This window comes from Miniopterus natalensis, chromosome 5 (assembly GCF_054644295.1).
Source record: "Miniopterus natalensis isolate mMinNat1 chromosome 5, mMinNat1.hap1, whole genome shotgun sequence".
NCBI lineage: Eukaryota > Metazoa > Chordata > Mammalia > Chiroptera > Miniopteridae > Miniopterus > Miniopterus natalensis.
The window spans coordinates 17,565,190-17,585,383 of NC_142085.1; the positions used below are offsets into that span (position 1 = coordinate 17,565,190).

At 40.7% G+C, this 20,194-nt stretch overlaps 1 protein-coding gene across 5 annotated transcripts in view; it reads left to right on the top strand.

The window, feature by feature from the left end:
* Positions 1–20,194, top strand: part of RUNX2 (RUNX family transcription factor 2) — a 223,619-nt gene that overhangs the window by 69,335 nt on the left and 134,090 nt on the right. For all 5 annotated transcript variants that reach the window (XM_087817423.1, XM_087817422.1, XM_087817424.1 and 2 more), the window contains one exon: positions 18,386–18,547. In XM_087817423.1, coding sequence (XP_087673549.1) covers positions 18,386–18,547 — 162 coding nt within the window. The remainder of the gene's footprint in view (positions 1–18,385; positions 18,548–20,194) is intronic.

The following is a 20,194-nucleotide window of genomic DNA, read 5'->3' on the forward strand; positions in this document are numbered from 1 at the left end:
AAAAATTAACATCAGCATTGCATTACAGACCAATTCACTTTTGATGTGTTAAGATGCCCAACTTTTTTCTTTTTTTCCAGCCCCACTTGTACAAAAACCTCTTATTTTAGGACTGTTCTGCTTGCTTTTAGGTCATGCTGACAAGAGAGTGTGTTAATCATCATAGATCTTTAATTTGCAGCTCACAAGTATTGAGAGCTGAAAGCAAGTCTACATGTAATCTAGTTGCTATTTTTGGCAGAGGTGGACTAGAATAAAGGGGGAAATAACTCAAAACAAAATATATAATAAACACTCAAAATGGATATTTTTTAATGGTTAGGTTTTAGTCTATCGTGGTTAGGTTTGAGTGGCTTAATGATTTATAAACATAATTGTTTATAAATTAAATGACCTCCCTCTCTTTCTCTCCTGCCCTTATTAGGTATATGCCTTTCGGGATATTTACTTAGAGTAGGTTTCTGTGGGTATATGAATATTAGTTTGAATATATGAGGATGCCTGAGTGTATATTTTACAAATAACGTAGTTATCAAAATAAAATATCTGAACACTGAAGAGAACCAGATATCTGCATCAGGGAATAATCTTAGAGACTGTGAAGAATAGCCATGTCTTGGCCTAATAAATACTCTAAGTGTTAGTATGCAGGAATCAAAGGGTTAATATGTTCACTAGACATGTGTCCTTGATAAAACTGTAAGGATGAAATTCACACTACTGTGAATTTGAAGCTTGTAGCTACAGGTGCTGCTGCATTTAAAATAATAGACTTTGGATCACTGATTAAGATGATCCTGTCCTTTTGTTTTTATAGTAACCCTTAGATTCTGTGTGTGTGTGTATGTGTGTGTAGAAGCACATGCATACATGTATAAAAGTGTTTGTATATGATTTGTAAGGGAGTTACGATACCTAGTTATATATACTTATATTTATATGTTCTAATCCTTAATTGTTTGCTAATTATATTTGCTAATGACTAATACTTTTAAAATGGTCTTTGGAACCTATGTGTTGCTAGATACCCTTAAGAAGATGCTTTTCTCAAGACTTTTTCCTCAGATCTAAAGATGACATCATAAAATAAAACCAGACACATTTTGGAATCTGAAGTTACCTTAGATATAGTTAACCAAAAAGTTGTGAAGAAAAGCTACATTTTAGCGGCACCTCCCCCCACCCCATACGTGAGTGCAGTGAGGGTGGGGCAGGTTGATGCCCAGCGAGCACCTGAGCAGATGAGGTGTGTAGCCATCCGCACAGACTGAGCTCTCCTCTGGTTGCCAGCCTCTCTCCACCCTCCTCCCTGTTGAGAAGCTCAGGAAGGCTGAGCTCATTGACTGCAGTTTTACAGCCAGTTAGTGGCAGAGCACAGTTAGGTCTCTTGACTCCTAATGCGGTATGGTTTTTCTTATACAATACCATGCTGCAACTCCATCATGGTCATTTCAAAATAATGTTTAAATATTCACTGGATATATTTCTAAAAATGAAAACATAAAACAAGTTTATATCTAGGTTCTGATAGTTTTTTGGAATTATATTACAAGAGTATTAGCTCTGCATTTTGGGATTGCAGCATAGTAGAACTGACTCATAGATCAGTCTTCTCCTTGTTTTAGCATCTACAAGGTACTGGTCCCAACAACTTACTCAAACTTTCCAAATTTGAAGATTCACATACATATGTGCCACCCCACCCACTTTTGGTCATGTGTACTTTCTTTAAATACTTCTGTATTGTCAGTGAGGTAATACAGGTATCTGCCCATAACCAAGGATTTCTACCATGCAGAGTTCTGCTATGATCCAAATTATTAAGAAAACCCAAGAACACCCGTAACAGCAGCAACTTCAAAGTAAATTGAATAGCTCGCTTTTTTTTTCTCTCTCTCTGGATTAATTTTCTTATTTATTGAATAAGTATGATTTAGAGCTTACCACATATAGAGAATTGGGTCTTAGATAATATGGGAGAGAGAAGAAAAGTTCTGTCAAGTTAAAGTCTAACTGAAGAGATTAGACTTTAACTTTCTGTGCCCCAGACTATAATATTGTTGTTGCTTGAGTACACATTTTTCTCTGTGTACCCCCTTACTGTCCTATCTACAGGGGTCTCTGTCTGCTGACAAGATCCACCCATCTTCTAGGTCACTGTTATCTTCTCAGAAAAGAGTCCTGGAACCTTCATCTAGAAGGCTGCTTATCCACCCTCTAAGCTTTAGTTGACATTGCCTTATTTTATAGCTTCCATGAATTTGCTTTTTCTTACCCTGCTAGATTATAAATTCTTTGAGGGATTTATTACAGGAATTTATTTTCTTTTATGCCTAGTGCAGTGGTAACATCTCATTAAATGTTGAACGAATGAAAGTTTAGATGAGAAGCAATCAGAGCAAGAAGGGCTGGAATATCATGCCTTCTTAGCATTAACTGTTCTTTCTAATTTCCTCTCCCAGGGTGTCGCTGTTCCCTGGTGGTGAACAGTAATGGCAGAAATCACATTCAGTGTAGCACTTACATAGTTTAGGCATTTGGTATCATTCTAGTTTGGGATCTACATAATTGCATGATTAAATTTAAGTTCTACTTAAGAGCCTTCCCTATAATGAAAAGATTTTGTGACTTCTTTGTAATGTACCACACCTGCATTTTCGTTCATGTAATCCTTTGGATAAAGGCTTTTGTAACAGAAAGGGCCAGTTAGCTCTCCTGGCTTAGCTCTCTTGATATCTCAAGCTCTTACCCCAAAACTGACAATGATGATCATGGTTGGTTGTATAGTCACTACTAGTTCTCACACTTGCCTACATAAAGGGCAAGTCAGATTCCCAGAAGACTGAAATGAAATTTGAAATCATAAATCGATGAAGCCATAAGCACTTAGTGTTTCATATTAGTGTTCTCCAGTGCCTCTTGCAATTCTAGGGCTGGCTTCTTCGCAGTGCTGGTCTGATGGTGTCACTCTGCTGCGGTCTTTAGTGGTTGATGTTCTTCAGGGCCCAGGGCCTCCTCATGGCTTCCTGAGGAAGTTGCTTCCTCTGGAGCTTTTTTTATCTTTAGACATCTGGTGCCTGTCTCTGGGTGCTAGGAAGTACCTAGCCTGTCACAGATGTCTTCTTTGGATTCAGAATGTGGTAGCAGTAGAGGAGGGATAGTGTTGTTAGGAGATATTGCTCAAGATAATCACTGTTTTAAACTCAGTGCTCTCTAGATGGGTGAACTGCACCTAAAAAAGAAGCTGACTCAGGCCATTGCGTTTGGCGGGTTGGGACAGTCACCTAACCTTTGGGGTTGGCATTCTGTTATTCTGTTTTTTAAGTGAACAAGATAGATAGAGCTTCTACTCACAGGGAGCTTACATTTTAGTGATATAGTCAGTAAATGGGTAAATAGCATACATACGAGACAATTTGAGATTATAGTAAACGCTTTGGGGAAATGAAATAAGATAATGCAATAGCAATTTAGGAAGGGAAGAAGCTAATTTTGATTAAAAAGTTGGGAAAGGAATCTTTGAAGATCCATGAGCACAGCATTTCAGGCAGTGAGAAGTTCATGCAAAGGCTCTCAGGAAGCAGTGAATGTGGTGTTTCCTGGACAGGAAGGTCAGTGCAGGTAGGAAATAGTGAACATGGGGAACAATACAGAAAGGCAGGCAGGGGCTAGATTAGAGAGTCTTCAGGGCCCTGATAGGGAGCTCGGATTTTGTTCTGATTGCAGTGGGGTACTATTGAAGGATGTGAAGCAAGAGAATGATATTTCATGTTTTTAAAAAGTCACTGTGGATGCTATGTGATGAATAGATCATAAGGGAGCAACAGTAGAAACAGGGTCATCATTTAGGAAGCTCCTGCAGTGGCCCAGGAGAGAGTTAAGGGTGGTAACATTTCTTTTCTTTCTTTAAAACTCAGATCAAATGCTGGCACCTCTGCCAGGCCTCTTCTACCCTGAGCTCAGTCTGAGTTTTCCATATCACTGTTCTACTGATGACAGTTATTTATTCACATGTCTGTCTCCCCCATCAGAATTTGAACTTTCAAAGTCTAGGGCCATGTTTTGTTTATCTCTGTACCCCCATTGTCTTATATAGTGCGTTTGCTTGGTGACTTTGGTTTGGTGATGAATGAGTGAACAGGTCATTAACTCCTTCAGGAATGTGATCCATTATTGTAACCCTACTATTTTTCCAGTACCCATTTGATTGAATAACTATTAGCTAGCATTGACTGAATGTGTATCGTGTGCCAGGTATTGTTCTGATGGGGTTATCTCACATACTCCTCACAACAGCTCTGTGAGATAGCTATGAAGACTTGAGGCTCAGAGAAGCTAAAACACTTGCCCAAGGTTCCACTTACCTCTAGTAAGTGGTAAACATAGGAATCAAGTCCAGATCCACATAGCTCTTAACTACCACACGCCCTTGGGGAGCTGACACGTACTTCCATAATGGTTTTACATAAAGTCCTTATTAAAGCCTTACAACAGTTCTGAAAAGTACATATTTTGCAGATGGGAGAAGTTGGTTGTTTGAGAAATGACTTGCTGAGGGCCTCTTCAGCTGTTACACTTGACTGTGAGTTCCAGATCCTTAGCAGGCAGTCACCCTCATCCTCATCAAGCCTGCATGTTGCTCACAGTCTGAATGACATGTCCTAAGGGACTCAGTTCTTTTTCTTCTCTCCATTGGATATTATTTAGGATCCTTAGAGACAATATTTTTATAAAAAAGATGCATTAGGAGTATCTGAATTATGCTTTAAAATGCAATATAATTGTTTTTAATGATTAAATTGTAGTTGTATGAGTATATATATTAAAGGTAACAGTTTAAGGAATATCCTGAAAAACAACTTGCCAGACATCATGTAGAATAACAGTAATCTTACCAGCAGTTACCTTGACTGAATAGGAGTTGTTTCCACCCAGCTTCAGTCTGATTCTGTATTCCCTTGGCAAACAGTGCTCCTCCTTTAAACATTAAGAGGATCGCAGCCAGTTGGGCCCATTGGGCTGAGTTGTGTATATACCTGGCTGTCCTAGGCCTGAGTCCACTGTGCTTGCACGGAAACATTTACTGGTATAATCCCTTCAGAAATAGAAAGGCACCACTAAGTAGTGTCTCTCAAGTTACTGTTTTACTCAAGTGCTGAATGACCACACGGTTCTTGAATGTGAAACAAGTTGGGAGGTGCAGTGGGCATGGGTGGGTGGTAGTGGCTGTGAGTGAGAGGGAAAAGGAACCCATGAGATGCTCAGGACTGAGCAGGAAGAACAGTCGCAGGTGCCATCAGTGTGAGGAGAACTCTCGGACGTGGAGAGTGGGAGTTAAGTGAGGTCTCGCGCTTTATGACCACTGTGGTCCTACTCACTTGTAGCCACCTGTGTCTTAAGGAACTGAAATCACCGCACTCAAAGACAGGTTGTTGGAAGTACTGTTCTTCTCCTTTGGTGGTGCTGTGTTTTAATTGCTGAAGTTACTGGGAAGTCTTGTCCTATCTTCTTCCTTTCAGAACTTTCGGGCAGGATAGCCAAGTGCACGCATGTGAGCAGAAATTGTCCTTAGAGGAGATTGCTGGTTATGGTCTTTGTGATAAAATGGCGCAAGTCCTGTGTGCAAATTGCTGCACTCTGCAGCTCTGGCAGCCGCCGTGTGAGGAAGAGCAGGGTTCACATCCTGCCTGGGCTGGCTTTGACGAATACAACTCAGTGAGATGCTCTGAAGGCCTGGTGGTCAACACGTCGTGTTGTGGCTCAGCCAGTTAGCCCCGTCCATAGATTAGTTTCTTACAGGTCTCAGGACTTCTGTCAGTTGGAATCTCCGTATTAACTGAAGATGCTTTGGCTTTATTTTGCTTTCAGAAAAACAGAGAGGGTCATGTTCCAAGAAAAATTAATTTCTCGAGTTCCAAAAACTTGTCTTTATAATTTCCTCTTATCTGGAATAGAATATGCATGTTTAATATCTAATTGTGATAAGACTCCATTTCCTACATAATGTCTCACTTAATGTCTCCATTTCTAGCCTGTTATTAGGTCTCTGCCCAGAGGAAATCTTAATTTCTGTCTCTCATTCTTTTCCAAAGCATCATCTTTCTCTTCTTAGTTTTATATTTAGTTACAGCTTTACATACATGTGTGTATATGTAAATGTGTACATACATGTTTGCATATCTTTTCCCTTTATTAGTTGCCTAAGGACCTCTTTCACCCCTTTTCCCTTTTGCAGTGGACTGTTGGCACAATGAATGAAATATTCAATCTACAGGGCTAACCCAGGGGCAAGGCAGGCATGCAATTTGGTGTAATAGATGCTCTGGTGGTGTATTTTGATATTTAAACACGGATGGGCACCCAGGGCTTCAAACAGAGAGCTGGTGTGTATTGTACTATGCAGGATTAAAAACAACAATATTTCACATATATTATCAGCTTAAAAAGTATTTTCATTCAGTTTTTTTTTTACTTCAATTTATACAGAAGCATTCCAGGAATATAATTGTGTAGCACTACGCCCAGTTAAGATTATCAGATTCTTTCTAGGGCTTTGTTTATTTTGCTAAGGACTTGCTTTTTAATTGTTTAAAAACAGCTGGAAAAGACAGACTTCCCAGAAGAGTCAGTATTGTGAACCCTATTTAATGAATAAGAAAACTTAGGCGCCAAGAGAGTTCTGAACCTCTCAGAGCTGAAACTAGAAGTCAGGGTCCCAGGAAGGTGAAACTTGACAAGGTGGTTCAGGTGGGAAGCAGGTGAGGATGTAGGGAAAGGGTTAAGAATAATAATAAATGTTTGGCGCTGTCATCAAGGTGGATGTTGTGAAAGGAAAATGACTTGGTTAAGCATCATTGAGGCTCGTGCTAAGGAGAGGGATAATCGGAAGAGCCAGTCAGCTCAGTTATGTGATTACCTCCTTCAGTGGTTACAGTTTGTTAATAGGAGCGGGCTCTGGTGTGTGGGGTCATCAGAGAAAATGACAGTTTGTCCTAGGACTCGGTGCAAGTCAGGGAAAACAAAGATGTTGAGCCAGTTGCCAACAGGAGGGAATGTTCTGGAGGTTTGTAGGTTATGGTAAAGTTGGAAGAACTGAAGAGAAACTGGCTCATCCTGTGGCCTTGGAGAATGAACAACAACCAAGTGAGAAGGTTAGGAGGAAAGATCTGGGCAAACCCAAGTTTCGGTTCAGGAGGGAGGTCGGAATGTCTGCTGCAAAGGTTGAAGGTAGATGGGAGCTCTTGGCCCTTCACTCAGCCACTTCTCCCATGAGAGATGGAGGGCCCACAGCTTGCTCTGTCTCTCCAAAGCTTCAGCTTGACACCACCTCGAGAAAACACAGTCCTCTAGCTCTGTTTCAACAGGGGGTTGGGATCTGTTGGTGCTCTGTTAATACATCCCAAGATGGTGTTAACTTTTTGTCATCCCATTGCACTGTCGCTCACAGTCCATGAAAAACTGCTCTTAGGACAGGCTTTCCCCACCATCTTTGAGCTGACTGCATGCAGCTCCATACTTTTGTTCTTACTCAGTTTCATCCTGGCTCTCACCTCCTCTCTCTGTCCTGTGGGGTTACTTTATGGTTCTGATTCTTCGTCCAGTGTGTTGGCTGGTCCGTACAGCTTTGTCTCATCTGGAAGCTTAGGAAGGTTGCATCTATTTCTTCAAGACTTTGATGAAGATGCTGGACATAATTAGGATTAGAATATATTTGGACACATCACTGTGTACCTGTTTTAAAGCTGACATTGATCCACATCAATGACTGCTTTCTGGTTGGCCTCTGAACCAGCTATAATTCACATTAGAGATAAGGCATATATCTTGCTTGGGTTAGGATACACAATAGGCAGATGAGCTTTCTTTTAATCTATTGCTCTAGTAATCCTAGGGAGCAAGTTTAGTGAACCCATCTGCTTTCCTGTAGTCACTGTGGAGATCAAAGTGAAAATCTCATTGTACATAGACTACTGAAAGTGACTTAAGAATTTTTATTGGACTGCAAGCAAGTAAATAACAGCAATGGCTCCAAAGAAACTGCAGATGGTCCCCAACTTACGATGGTTCAACTTATAATTTTTAACTTTATGATGATGCAAAAGCAATATGCGTTCAGTAAAAACTGGTTAGGCTATGATGTTCGGGAGGTTAGGTGTATTAAATGCATTTTCTGTTTATGATATTTTCAACTTAAGATAGTTTTATCAGGACATAATCCTGTTGTAAGTAGAGGAGCATCTGTAGTTGAAATTTAGATTTTACCAATAGCTTTGCCATTTTCAGAATAAGGTAAATGGGGTAAAAGAATGTAAAACTACTATATATTGTGTGGTAAACTTTAAAGGCATTAATTTAAAATAAATTAATAATTGTCACATGGAAGAGTAATCCTAGAGAGTAAAGCTAAGATTAGTAGTGAGTGGAGTTACAAAGAGAAATATTTTACTTACTATGAGGAAGAACTTTGTAGACTGTCTGTGCTCTGTCAACTAGAAGCCCTTTGCCTACCTGGTTGCCACAATTTCTTGCAATATTGTGGGGTATTAATTCACCTTGGAGGAGAAACTTGAATGCATTTAAAGCAGCAAATTGCTTGCTCTTATCTCCTTACTTCTCTTGGGCCTTAATTTCCTTTTAAGCATGTTTGTTCTGCTCTTGTGTTTGAAAAACATTTTTGATAAGGAAGATTAAATCAAAATAGTGTTGGGTAATTTTCCTTTTTAACTGACATTGTAAAAGGAAAATTACAATAATATTGTTCTCAAACTTTAGTGTCATCTAGGGAGCTCATTAAATGTACAGGTGCCCGGGCTTTACCCTGAACCAGAATGTACCAGGTGGAGCCTGCCTAATTCTCCACTGCAGGCCCAAGGCCAGTTACACCAGGCTTACCTTGCTCACCCAGAGCCAACCCTGATCCAGCCAGGCACGTCTCAGGAGCCTTATTTTCAAGGTCAGATGTTGTGTAGGGGCAGCTAAGTGCTCTAGGCTGCTTCCCAGTTTCCTGAGGGCACCACCCTTGTGTCCATTTCAGCTGCTGTTTTCCCTCCACTCCCTTCCCTGTGTGCCCAGACTTAGACTGGACTTCTGCCGGGTTTCTAGTGTGATGCTGTCAGAGGGAGATTTTAAACATGCATATCTGATTATGTCACACCATTCTTAAAAACACCCCTGCGACCTTCCATTGCACCTCCAGGGTGGCCCAGCAGGTTCTGCATAGCCTGGCTCCTCCCTGCCTGCTCTCCAGTCTCATGTCACACTGTTTTCAACCTTTTGTCAGTGATCCAACCAAACTGTCTTTCTCAACTCCCCTTCTAAAACTATACTGCCTCAGTCCCAGGAACTTGATTCATGCTGTTCGCTTTTCCTGAAGTTCTATCCATCCCCACCTACTTATCTACTGGACTTCTGCTTGCCATTCGGTTCTTGGCTTAATCACCACATCTTTAGAGAAACCTTTGCTGACCCCCAGGCGTGTTTGGAGTCCCCATGGTACATTCTTATAGTGCCAAGGATAAGTCGTTTTTCACATTTACCGCAGTTGTATGATTAGTTGGTTAATGTCATTTTCACCTGTCAAACTGAAAATTCTATGAGGGCTTAATATCCCTAGTGCCAAGCACAGTGCCAGAGTAGGCACTCAATAAATATTTTTTGAATGAATGGATGAATGATCGGGAGACATTTCTTAGAACTGTGGACACCATTAGCTATATGACAATAGGAATCACCATGCCTGAGACCTTCTATAACCCTGGATGTTGATATTAGACTGATTAGAACCTGGATTTATTGTCTCCACTTCAATACTATGACTTGAATGAAGAGTCACTTCCCTTGGCCAGTACCACATCCCAGTTATATCTCAAGTTCTGGTCCTACCTGTTTATCGCTTATTCCCCTCTCTTTGCCGTCTTTAGTTCTGAGGTCCAGGGTATGCCCAGGCTGAGGCCAGGATAAGTGTGACATGTGCTGTGACCTCTTTTTGCTTCTGTTAGGTTTTCCTTTTAAATGAGAAAATCCCTCCATTTTCTGTAAGAGAGTTATGAGTTCCATTCAGCCGAAAGTTAGTGATACTTCACTTGATCTTAGCCGAAAGGTGGGGAAGCGGTAAGTTAGTGATACTTCGAAGTTGCTTCTCATCACGCTGTTCTAATAGTTCAGCTTCCTTCTGGATTTTCTTTTAGCATCTAGTGCAGGAAATGATGGCTATATATTTCATTTCTCGTCCTCCTCTCTGCTGCTGTCTCCTAAGATTTACTAAGTTCCTCTTATTGTACCAACCTGTTGTCATGCCTGGTATACCCTACATAGCATCCAATTTTAGCCAGTTTGCTGGTTTTCCCCCCTCCAATTTCAGTCTAAAGCTCTGTGACTCAGTTGGGTTGGTTTTCTGCCAAGTGATTCTGGCAGCCACCTTGGTCAGTCTGAGAAAGCCCCCAGTGGGGACAAGAGGGGGAATCCAAATCTTGCTGCTAGTGTCTTCTCTGCTGACATGAGCCCAACCCTGTGTTGGGAGGTCCATGATGTCAGCCCGTCAGCTACATTCCACAACCACCCCAACTGAGCTCAATGTGGCTTTAGTAATTTTTGTTGCCACGGCTATCTCCAGAAAGGCCTGAGAGTAGGGAGCTCATGTTTCTGAGTAATTAGAATCATAGCATTTCATAGCTGGAAAACATCATAGAGATAACCCATTCATTCTCATCTTACAGGTGAAAACAGTCAGACTCAAAGAAAGTAAATTTGTGCACGACTGCACAGTTAGTGCCACAGCCTCTAGCCCAGGGCTCTTCCTGTGCTTGGAGGAACCTATTTGTTTTAGGACTATGTTTTCTATTAGTCAGGAAAACTAGAAGTAAGTGGGAAAGTTCATTCAAATCCACTCTAGCTATAAAAGGGTTATTAGAGAAGACATAGAATTTAACAGTATTTAGTATAAGTTGTTTTGAAATGGGAATTAATGTACATGTGAATGTGAGTGTATATTATGAATGACAGTAATATGACAAATAGTTGAGGATGGAAATTGTAAATCTGCCCCTCTCTGTTAATATTATTGACTTTACTTGACCCTGGTAATTGAGAGGCATAATCTTAAACTAGTAGACTCTGCTCATTTTAAATACCCCAGTTTTTCTCAAGAAATATTTGAGGCCTACACAGCCTGATTTGAGTACTGATTAAAGAAAAAAATGGGTGGAGGGTAAGGGGGGGAGATGTCGATCTGTCTAATTGCACCCTACTCCCCAAATGCAGCAGGTGCTCCCTGTAGACACTGAGCTTTGGCAGAAATCACTGGCTGTTGTGTCACATTACACAGAACCCTGCTGGCAGCACAAACAGGAAGAAGCCTTCTGTGTGCTGGCTCAGGCTTTGCCCTGCTCACTCGTTTCCTCCCGTCTCTGCATGAAGTTCAGCACCATGTCCATGGTGCCTTGTTGTGAATGATCCTGAGGAAAACGGGCCCTTCTTCACACCCACACACATTTAACCAAAGTGTATACAAAAGGAGGCCTGCGAGGAGCAACCACTGAGTGTCCACACGTTCCTTTTTCTGGGCTTTTGTAAAGCTCTCTGACTGCTCTGCCTCTGCCCCCCCCCCTTCCCCCAGACTTATTAAGAAAAGACTTCTACATGTCCTCTCTGAGTCATTTCATTTCCTAGGGTGCCTTTTTTCTAACCGTCTGCCCTCCTCCTCCCCCTCTTATTATGAGCCCATGTGTTTGGAGTTCAATTATGCAGACATGAAATTTAGCTTTGCAATCATTTGAAAGTATGGCTGTTCTTAGAGCCCATGACTTTTTACATATGATTTCAGGAAATGCACAGCCACTCCTTCCCTTTCCCTACACCAATTACACACTTCAGAAGCTATGGTCCAACCCAGAGAAGAGAGCTTGCCTCTCCTCATACCCGTAGGATGAAATAAACGGTTGTCTCCATTTATGCCAAGACAACTTGAGACATGGGAACCCTCCTCCCCCAATTAGCACTTTTGAGTGTCCCCTGGGTATGCTGCTTCTGTACTTCTAGGTTTTGGAGTTTATAGAATGGAAAGCCGATGCAGCCAATCTCTAGGTAGCCTGAGCCAAAGGAACACCACCCTAGAGGGAGAACTTATAAAGTCCACTCTGACATTAGTGTTCTGTGCTTCATTTCTCTCTCTACAGCTTTTTTTAAAGACACAAGTACATACGTCAAACATTTTTGAATTAATTGTTTTACACCCATTAGTCTTTTCCAACCGGTTGTGTAAGTTTTTTAAAGGCAAGAAATGTCTTTTGTTTCTTATCTGTCTCTCAGGCCATCGCACTGCCACGCAGACATACTGGAGTTGTTAATCACAGTAAAAATGGATAATCTGCTGATTCACCAGAACAACATGTAAAAACTTCCCTCCTCAAAAGTCCTGTTAATGTGGCAGTTGTGACCATCGTACCTTGCGGATAAGAAAGGGATAGCTAATCAGAGCCTTGCCCTCAACTTAGCGAGCTGGGAGAGAGACCGCCCCGTGCGCGCAGGCCCTGGGTTTCCCGCACCTTTTTAGAATACAAGCCGTGCGGAGCGCGGCTATGCAGCTTCGACAGTAGCTGAGTCTGGGACAGACTTTGTTTCAGTTGGAATGACTGCTGAAGGGATTCCTTTTGTCAAATGACTGGTTCCTCTGTATTTAACCTGAACGCTCAGTAGCTAGATTTGGTCTGTTTACAGAGGAAACCACGGTTTCTTCTGAAAGTGCGCTGTTGCGATCCGAGCCGTCCACGCCGCCTGCCCTTCTCTGCCCGGTGGTAGTTCTTAGCGCGCTTGCGCAGGTAGGGCTGGGACTGTTTTCTCGTGGGCTTTAGCTCCAAGCTCTCCAGGCGCTCTGCTCTGCTTCTTTCTCCTCTTTCCCATTTAGTCATTTTGATTAGTCACATCCTGTCTGTGAGACAGCAGGCCCACAATATAGGAAAGACCTGATTTTCTCTCTCAGTTTGTTACATGTCAAATTTCATTACAAATTCCCTTTAAAATCCCCTTTTTTAGGTGCTAGGGGAGAAGTTTGGGGAGAAATAGGGATGGGGCCTTATTGAAATGCTCATGTGATATTTAACATTGCAGGTTTCCCAAGGACTAGTATATGTGCACATAAAAACCCCCAAACCAAGGGTTTTGCTTTGAAATTGTCATATCTATATAAAAACATAATCAATATTTTGACTTTTTATAATATAGTAATAAAATAATATTAATGCTGTTTCTGAAGTTTGCCATGTAAAAATAATGAATTATGGTTTTAAAAAAGCCATAAAAATATTCCAAGTTTAACAGCAGTTTTCATCTTTTGAAAATTTCTGTGAAATAGTGTTCAGTTCTCCTCTCAGTACTCATGGGTGCTTGTAGGTAATTGAAGCCACCCAGGATGTAACATCAAGACTATGATTGGCCCCTCTATCCCCTGAGACACAAAAATCAAGGATTTTCTTTTGTTGGAGTGGTAGGGCATGGTATTTCCCTCCATGGTTCTGCCAACTCGAAAAGACAAACTGTTCAATGTAACTCTGGATAGGTAGAGTGAAGGAATGGATTATACTAGGTCTGAGGGACCTGAGGTTGAGGTGAAGACAGTTTCTTGTTTGTTAGGGTTAATTAGTAAGTGTGTCTCGGAGCTGGGCCCTGTATTCTTCCTTGTTAGTAACCTTGGGGTTGACTGGTGATACCTAAAAAAATCTGTCACCTGCTCTGACTCATCCAAGTTAAGAGTGAATCTCAGAAGTCTCAGGTTTCTTCAGGAAGTTGAATTCAGAAATCCTTTATGAGATCAGGTTGAGGTGGCTTTTCTCTACTGTGAATAATTGTCCACAACAAAGCAAATATGCTGTAATCCTATATTTATAATAGAGCTATATTTTCTTGATGATTGGGCATTTGGAAGTCAAGATATTTTATAGCTATTTTTTCTTCACTAAAATTTGGAAAAAAGTTAAAGTGTACAGTATTAGAAAATACACTGAAACAGATGAAGATTTCTTGATCTGGGAGAAAGCAAGACTGAGAAGGAACATGATTAAAGTTAAATAATTGTAATGGGTATTGACATGACCAACACAGACATATTCTCCAAATAGTGGACTTCAAAACTATAGGAAGCTTCCTAAAAATTGTCCTCTGCTAGAATAAGAGTTTACGGGCTGGAAATATATAAATACAGAATGAAGGTTCAGTAAAGGTATAGGTTTTAGTAGAGGTGAGCATTTATTGGGTTCTTTCCATGTGCTAAGTTCGTCACTACATTATCTCATTTAATCTTCATAACAACTTTAGTGGGGAGGTCTTTCTGTTTATCCCCATTATACAGATTAGATAGGTTGGAAGTTCAGATAGGTTGCATAATTTGTCCAAGATCACACAGGCCAGAAGTGGTGAAGCTGAGATTGATCATTGGTGGCTCCTTCAGAGTATTAAGAAAGGCCTAGGGTGTTTGGAGACCATTACTTGTTTTTTAAGATTGCTGTCCCACACAGGGAATATAGTCAGTAATATTATAATAACTGTGTATGGTGTCAGAAGGGTACTAGACTTATTGGGGTGAACACTTAGTAAGTTATAGAATGACTAATCACTGTATTGTACACCTGAAATTAACATAATATTTTATGTCAACTGTAATTGAAAAAAATTTTTTTTAAAGATTGCTATCCCTGTTAAAATTACTTATACTAAAATCTGGTGATCCCCACGTGGCAATTCTTGAGTTTTATTTTTCTTTAGTAACTCTCTTCTTAAGTAGGTCATTATTGTAGAATCTCAGGAGGGTGGCTTTGAAAGAGATTGGCTGGACTGCAGCCTGCCCTCTGAGAGACCGAAAAACCCCACAACAACACAAAAACAGGGACATTTTCTCATTTGCTTAGGGATAGTGAGAAGTGATTTTTGCTATTCTTGGATATCCCAGGAAGGACCTCCTCTAAAAGTAAAACTATCCTTTAATATACTGCTCTGACAATCAGGAAGTTTATGTAAAAGCTAAAACCTCACTGACACAAACTGCTTTTATGGGGGAAGTTAGAAAATGACTAATTACTACTTCTTGTAAAATTCCATTGTTCACTCAAGCCACCCTGGGAACTTCATTCAGTGGTTTATTGAGCACCTACTGTATGCCAGGCATTAATACTGAATTGTGCTGAATGTGACCTTGGAAATCTTCAAGAAGAACACCAGGCAACCCAGACACCCTGAAGAGTTTAAAGTCAGATTTTTAATTTTTTGAATAATAATGATTTGCACTCAGTGTGTATTATTTAATGCTACACAATTCTGTGAGATAGTATTATCATACCTGTTTTACAGATGAGGAAATTAAAGCTCAGCAACATTAAAAAACATACCCCGTATTACACAGCAAAGCCTTGGTGATGTGAGCTCCTAAAGAGAATATGTCTTAATACAGTACTTTACAGTTATCCAGATGCTTTTACTTATATTATCTCATCTAATTTTGTAAACAAAATGATAATAGTTATTATTATATTCATTTTACAGATAGCAATAATCACTTCTACTCATTATATACTTAATATTGCCAAGAGTGCCAGATAACTTATCATATAAGGCCTAGTTCATGTAATGCTCACAACAACCCTAATAAGCATCATTATTCCCATTTTACAGATGAGCCATTGAGGCCTCAAGAGTTTAAGTGACTTAGCACAGTGGGAGCTGTGATTCAAGCCTAGGCTTGTCTGCTCAGCCCAGTACACATAACCACTGTGCTGTATTCACTTTACCATGTTATGCTGCTTCATTTTCCACGTGGGGAGACTGAGGTACAGAGAGCATGTTAACGGCTGAGGTCATAGAGTTTATAAATAGCAGAGCTGGACCCCAACTCAGATCCTTTCCTCACTTGTTTCCTGGCACTGGGCTGCCTTTCTGCACAAGGAGAACTGAAAGGCTGTATCTTACATCCAAGTTAAGTTCCCCAATTCCTTTGTGATAGGCTTAATTTTAATAGTTTTAGTCATTCTTTACATTTTTTTGTATTTTCCCCATTTTGGGCCGGGAGCCCCTCATACTACTAGTAACAACATGTTCCAGGAGAGGAATGGACATACAGGCCACACCGCTTGCTCAGGAAGTCATCTGGTGGAGTTAGATTAGAACTCATATCTAAATTTGAGTCCTCTGTGCCCAACTCAGCTCTGTGGTTCTTGACCTTTTTCTCTACTGAAAATGTTGCTTGAAAGAAGGCCTTGCCCTTTACTAGATTGCTTCTGGTGCTGTAAGGAATGCATCTTTTCCCATCTGAAGATCATTTCCCATTTCTCTGAATAGTGAATTACATTAATGGGTAAAGCAAGGAAGTCAGTATCAGATATATAACAAGGACCACTCACTCAGATTTGAAATGTTGCCAATCTATACAATCTCAGCCTTGAACATTTTAAAGTCCAAAAGTTCATTACTTTAACGATCAAGTATCCTTTAGATTTCTGAAGGAAAAGTTTATGGTAACCATTTATAGTACTATACTTGTATTCAAATTGCAAACTCAGGTAAATGTTTCTTAAAATTGAATTGGATGAAAGTTTTCTATATATTTGTTGATAGAGTAAATATCAGATAAATATCCAGATGTATTTAATTATTTTGACTCAAGAAAAGTATGTCCTATTTAGACAGTCTTTAAATAAATTGTTTCTGAGTTGAACAAATAAACAAGAAATAGCTGAAACTAAATGACTTTGACTGTATAGAAACAACTGAGAGGCTGTTTCAGAAAGACCTATGTCGTCTTATTCTCAATTTTATTTTTAGAGATAAATCTGAATTGACTATTCAAATATATTAATAGTTTTTGAAAATTAAGCTTTTCATATTTAGAGGCTGATAGGTGATGTGAGAATAATTTTAAACCTATTACAAGTGTATTAACCCCATTGCAGATGTGTTCTAACCATGGAACTAACCCTGTGTCACCAAGAGGTTTTGTTTTGTTTTTTAAGAGAAAAATTAATACTTACTGAGTGCTTCCCATGCTACCTTCTCTTCATAGTTTTCTCATGTAATTCTCACATCCCTATGATTTAGATATTATTATTACTCCTCTACCTCCTTGTACAGATGAAGAAACTGAGGCTCAGGTCACTGAGTAATTAAGTCAAGATCACAGAAAGTAGAAGTCTCAGAACTTGAACCTAACCCTGAACATTCCAAAGTCCATGGATATTCTAATATACAAAGATGTCTTTAAAAATTAACAAAATTTTTTAAATTAACAAAATTAGCAAACTAAAGTGTTACGAGAAATTGTCTTGAGATTCTGTTTGATTAGCCCTCAAGTAAGAACAAACCAGTTTGAAATAAACACTTTTTCACTCTGGAACACATAGAGCAAATTTACCTTTTTTTTCTTGTGTAGACTGAAACTCTTGATAAATCTGCTTGGCCTTGATTTGAGTTTGTTCCTCCAAGAAACTCCATAGAGATACCTCAGAAAATATTGTTTATACTCAGCAGCGAACCCTAACAAGTTGGCTGCCCATTATTTTTATTATTACAGTGACTGTAGGTAACATTAGGTCACATTCCAAACATGTGACATCTTTTTAAAATAGATTCCAATAGGATTAAAGACATTTCCCTGTTCTCCTGTTTTGGGTCATTTTCTTACTGTCTGGATGGTGATGAAGCTTTTCAGTTATTAATGATAGTTGACTTTGAAATTAAGTTTTGTCTTTTAATAAAGGTTATTTTCTGGAGTAACTGCCATGGGAATAATATAACCAGCTGCCTCTGTTCTTTGCTTCTCACATGCTGTCTCCCCTGTTCCTACCTCTACCCCCAATCTCCTCTTAACCCCTGTGCAGAAAGTGACACCCCATTGACCTGCCTGCAAAGAAAGTGAACGTGCCAAAATGATGGAATCATGCACTTTAAAAACTAGAAAGCGTATCTGGTAAAAGAGTAGCTGGATGTGCAGCAGTAGAAAGCAGCAGTCTACCTGTTTTTTTTAACTAAGTTAATTGTTCAAAAAAAATTTTAAACTTAAAAACACACACAATAATACATGTTCACTGGAGTAAATCAGAAAACATAGAAAATAAATAAAATGGAATTCGGCTTCATAAAGATAGCTGCAGCAGAATGTTTTCTAATGACTATTAGGCTTTCCAAATAGACATATTTATGTCAGAGACAAATAGTTGTTATGTGTGATTCATTTTGTTACTTTTATTGACACTCAGAGTCTATATAGGGCCTGAGAGGATGGGGTTGTAGAGAATAAATGGAATATATATATATATATATATATTTCCTGTTTTATCCTAAGTTTGGGTTGCGTGTTCTAAGGTCGCAGCAGCTGCTATACTAAATATTTTTTTTTTCTTTTTCCCAGACCCCAGGCAGGCACAGTCTTCCCCACCATGGTCCTATGACCAGTCGTACCCTTCCTACCTGAGCCAGATGACATCCCCGTCTATCCACTCCACCACCCCGCTGTCTTCCACACGGGGCACGGGGCTTCCTGCCATCACCGATGTGCCCAGGCGCATTTCAGGTAAAGACCACACTTTAAACACCCGCTCCCATGCAGAGGTGGGGTTGGGCTTGCAGGATGGGCCGAGTCCACCTTAAATATGCTCACAGTAACTCCATTAGACGCATGTGGGCAAGGGTTTGATACCTGGCAGACTGGGTCATCTGAATTATGGAGTCATCAAATATTCTAACATTTGAAGTCAAGAGACTGAAAATGCTCCAAGGATGGCATTATTTTCTTAAGATGATTTTTAATGCCACCCAGCTTTAGTCCTGCTGAATTGTATCCCCATTGGTGGGCACTGTCTCATAACTAGGGCCTTCTCCTGAGGGTCTTATGCCAGGCCTTCCTCTGCTTGCGTTCCTTTCTTTTCCTGACATCTGCCTGTAAACCGAATGACAGAGTTATGGCCCAGCCCTCCATTTCTAAAGGCTTTAGGGTCCCAGGAGTCCAAGCTAACCAGTTTCAAGAGAGAGCACCTTAACACAAACCAGTTATCTGAAGTGCATTGAGGCCTGAAAGAGTCTTAAAAGGCAACGCGTGGCTTCCGAGCGGTCAGCTCAAGACGAGGCCGCCTTTCTGTGAACCACATGTTGCACCGCTGTCGCTCTCGGCGCGGCGGCCCCAGCGCTCACATGTCCGCTCTTCTGAAGGCACCACAAAAACTGGGGGCGCGTGGTGGAAGTGCGTGCGGTAAACAGCCTGGCCACCTCTCCCTCATGGAGAATTCCTCAGAGAAAGCCAGGACGTGTCCATAAAGACTTCAGACTGGCAAGTCCAGTTAAAGGCTCTTGGCCAACCATATGAGTCCTGTGACTAAGAAATAAATCTCTCGGTAAACCCCACTGTACATACCACAGCATTGCCCCGCCCCCCTAAATAAAGCAGTAGACCCCAGAGGCATACGGTTGGATCCTGTGCTTGTCAGACACTCTTCTTAGCGTTCGGGCTCCATGCACCTGTTTGACTCCTGGCCAGGTTAATGCCTTTCTTTCTTTCTCTTTGTGTTTCTGTCTCTGTCTCTCTCCCTCTCTCATTTTCTGCAAAGCTCGAAGCCGTTACTCACTCCGCTGAGTTGCATCACTGACAAGCTGAAGTTCCACCAGCAGGCTTGCAGGTTTTGATTAGTTCAGACTCCTTTATTTCTTTCAACTGGGGAGGAGGGAAGGCTTTGTTTCTCAAGCAAATAGCAGGAAAGGGCTCTCTGGTCCTAGCGCCTTCACATTTTCTGTCGCAGATGGACTCCCGTAGGGGTGAGTGGGGAAAGGAGGGGTGGAGGGAGAACTGCAAGATTCTCTGGAAAACCATGTCACCACTTTTCATTACGACTGCTGCTTTCATGAATCATGTGCTATTTACTGGGGAATTGTGCAGCGTATAGAATCTTAGTTATCATTTCTCTTAAGTGGAATGACTAATTCCTTTAGACAAATATTGATTAAAGGCACAGGAAAGGACCAGTAAGGCACAGGGGGATAACAAAGGCTGAGGTGGAATCAAAGACAGTGTTGGATGCGTTGAGTCAGCTCTGGTCATTCCTTTTGTGCTTTATCCTGAGTGTTTTGTTTTGCATAGGGCCAACATGATACTGTGTCAGGACAGACTTGAGCCAACTTGCTTCTGTTTAGGGTCCTCTGGGTTCCATCTGTCCAACTTGTGTGGCTG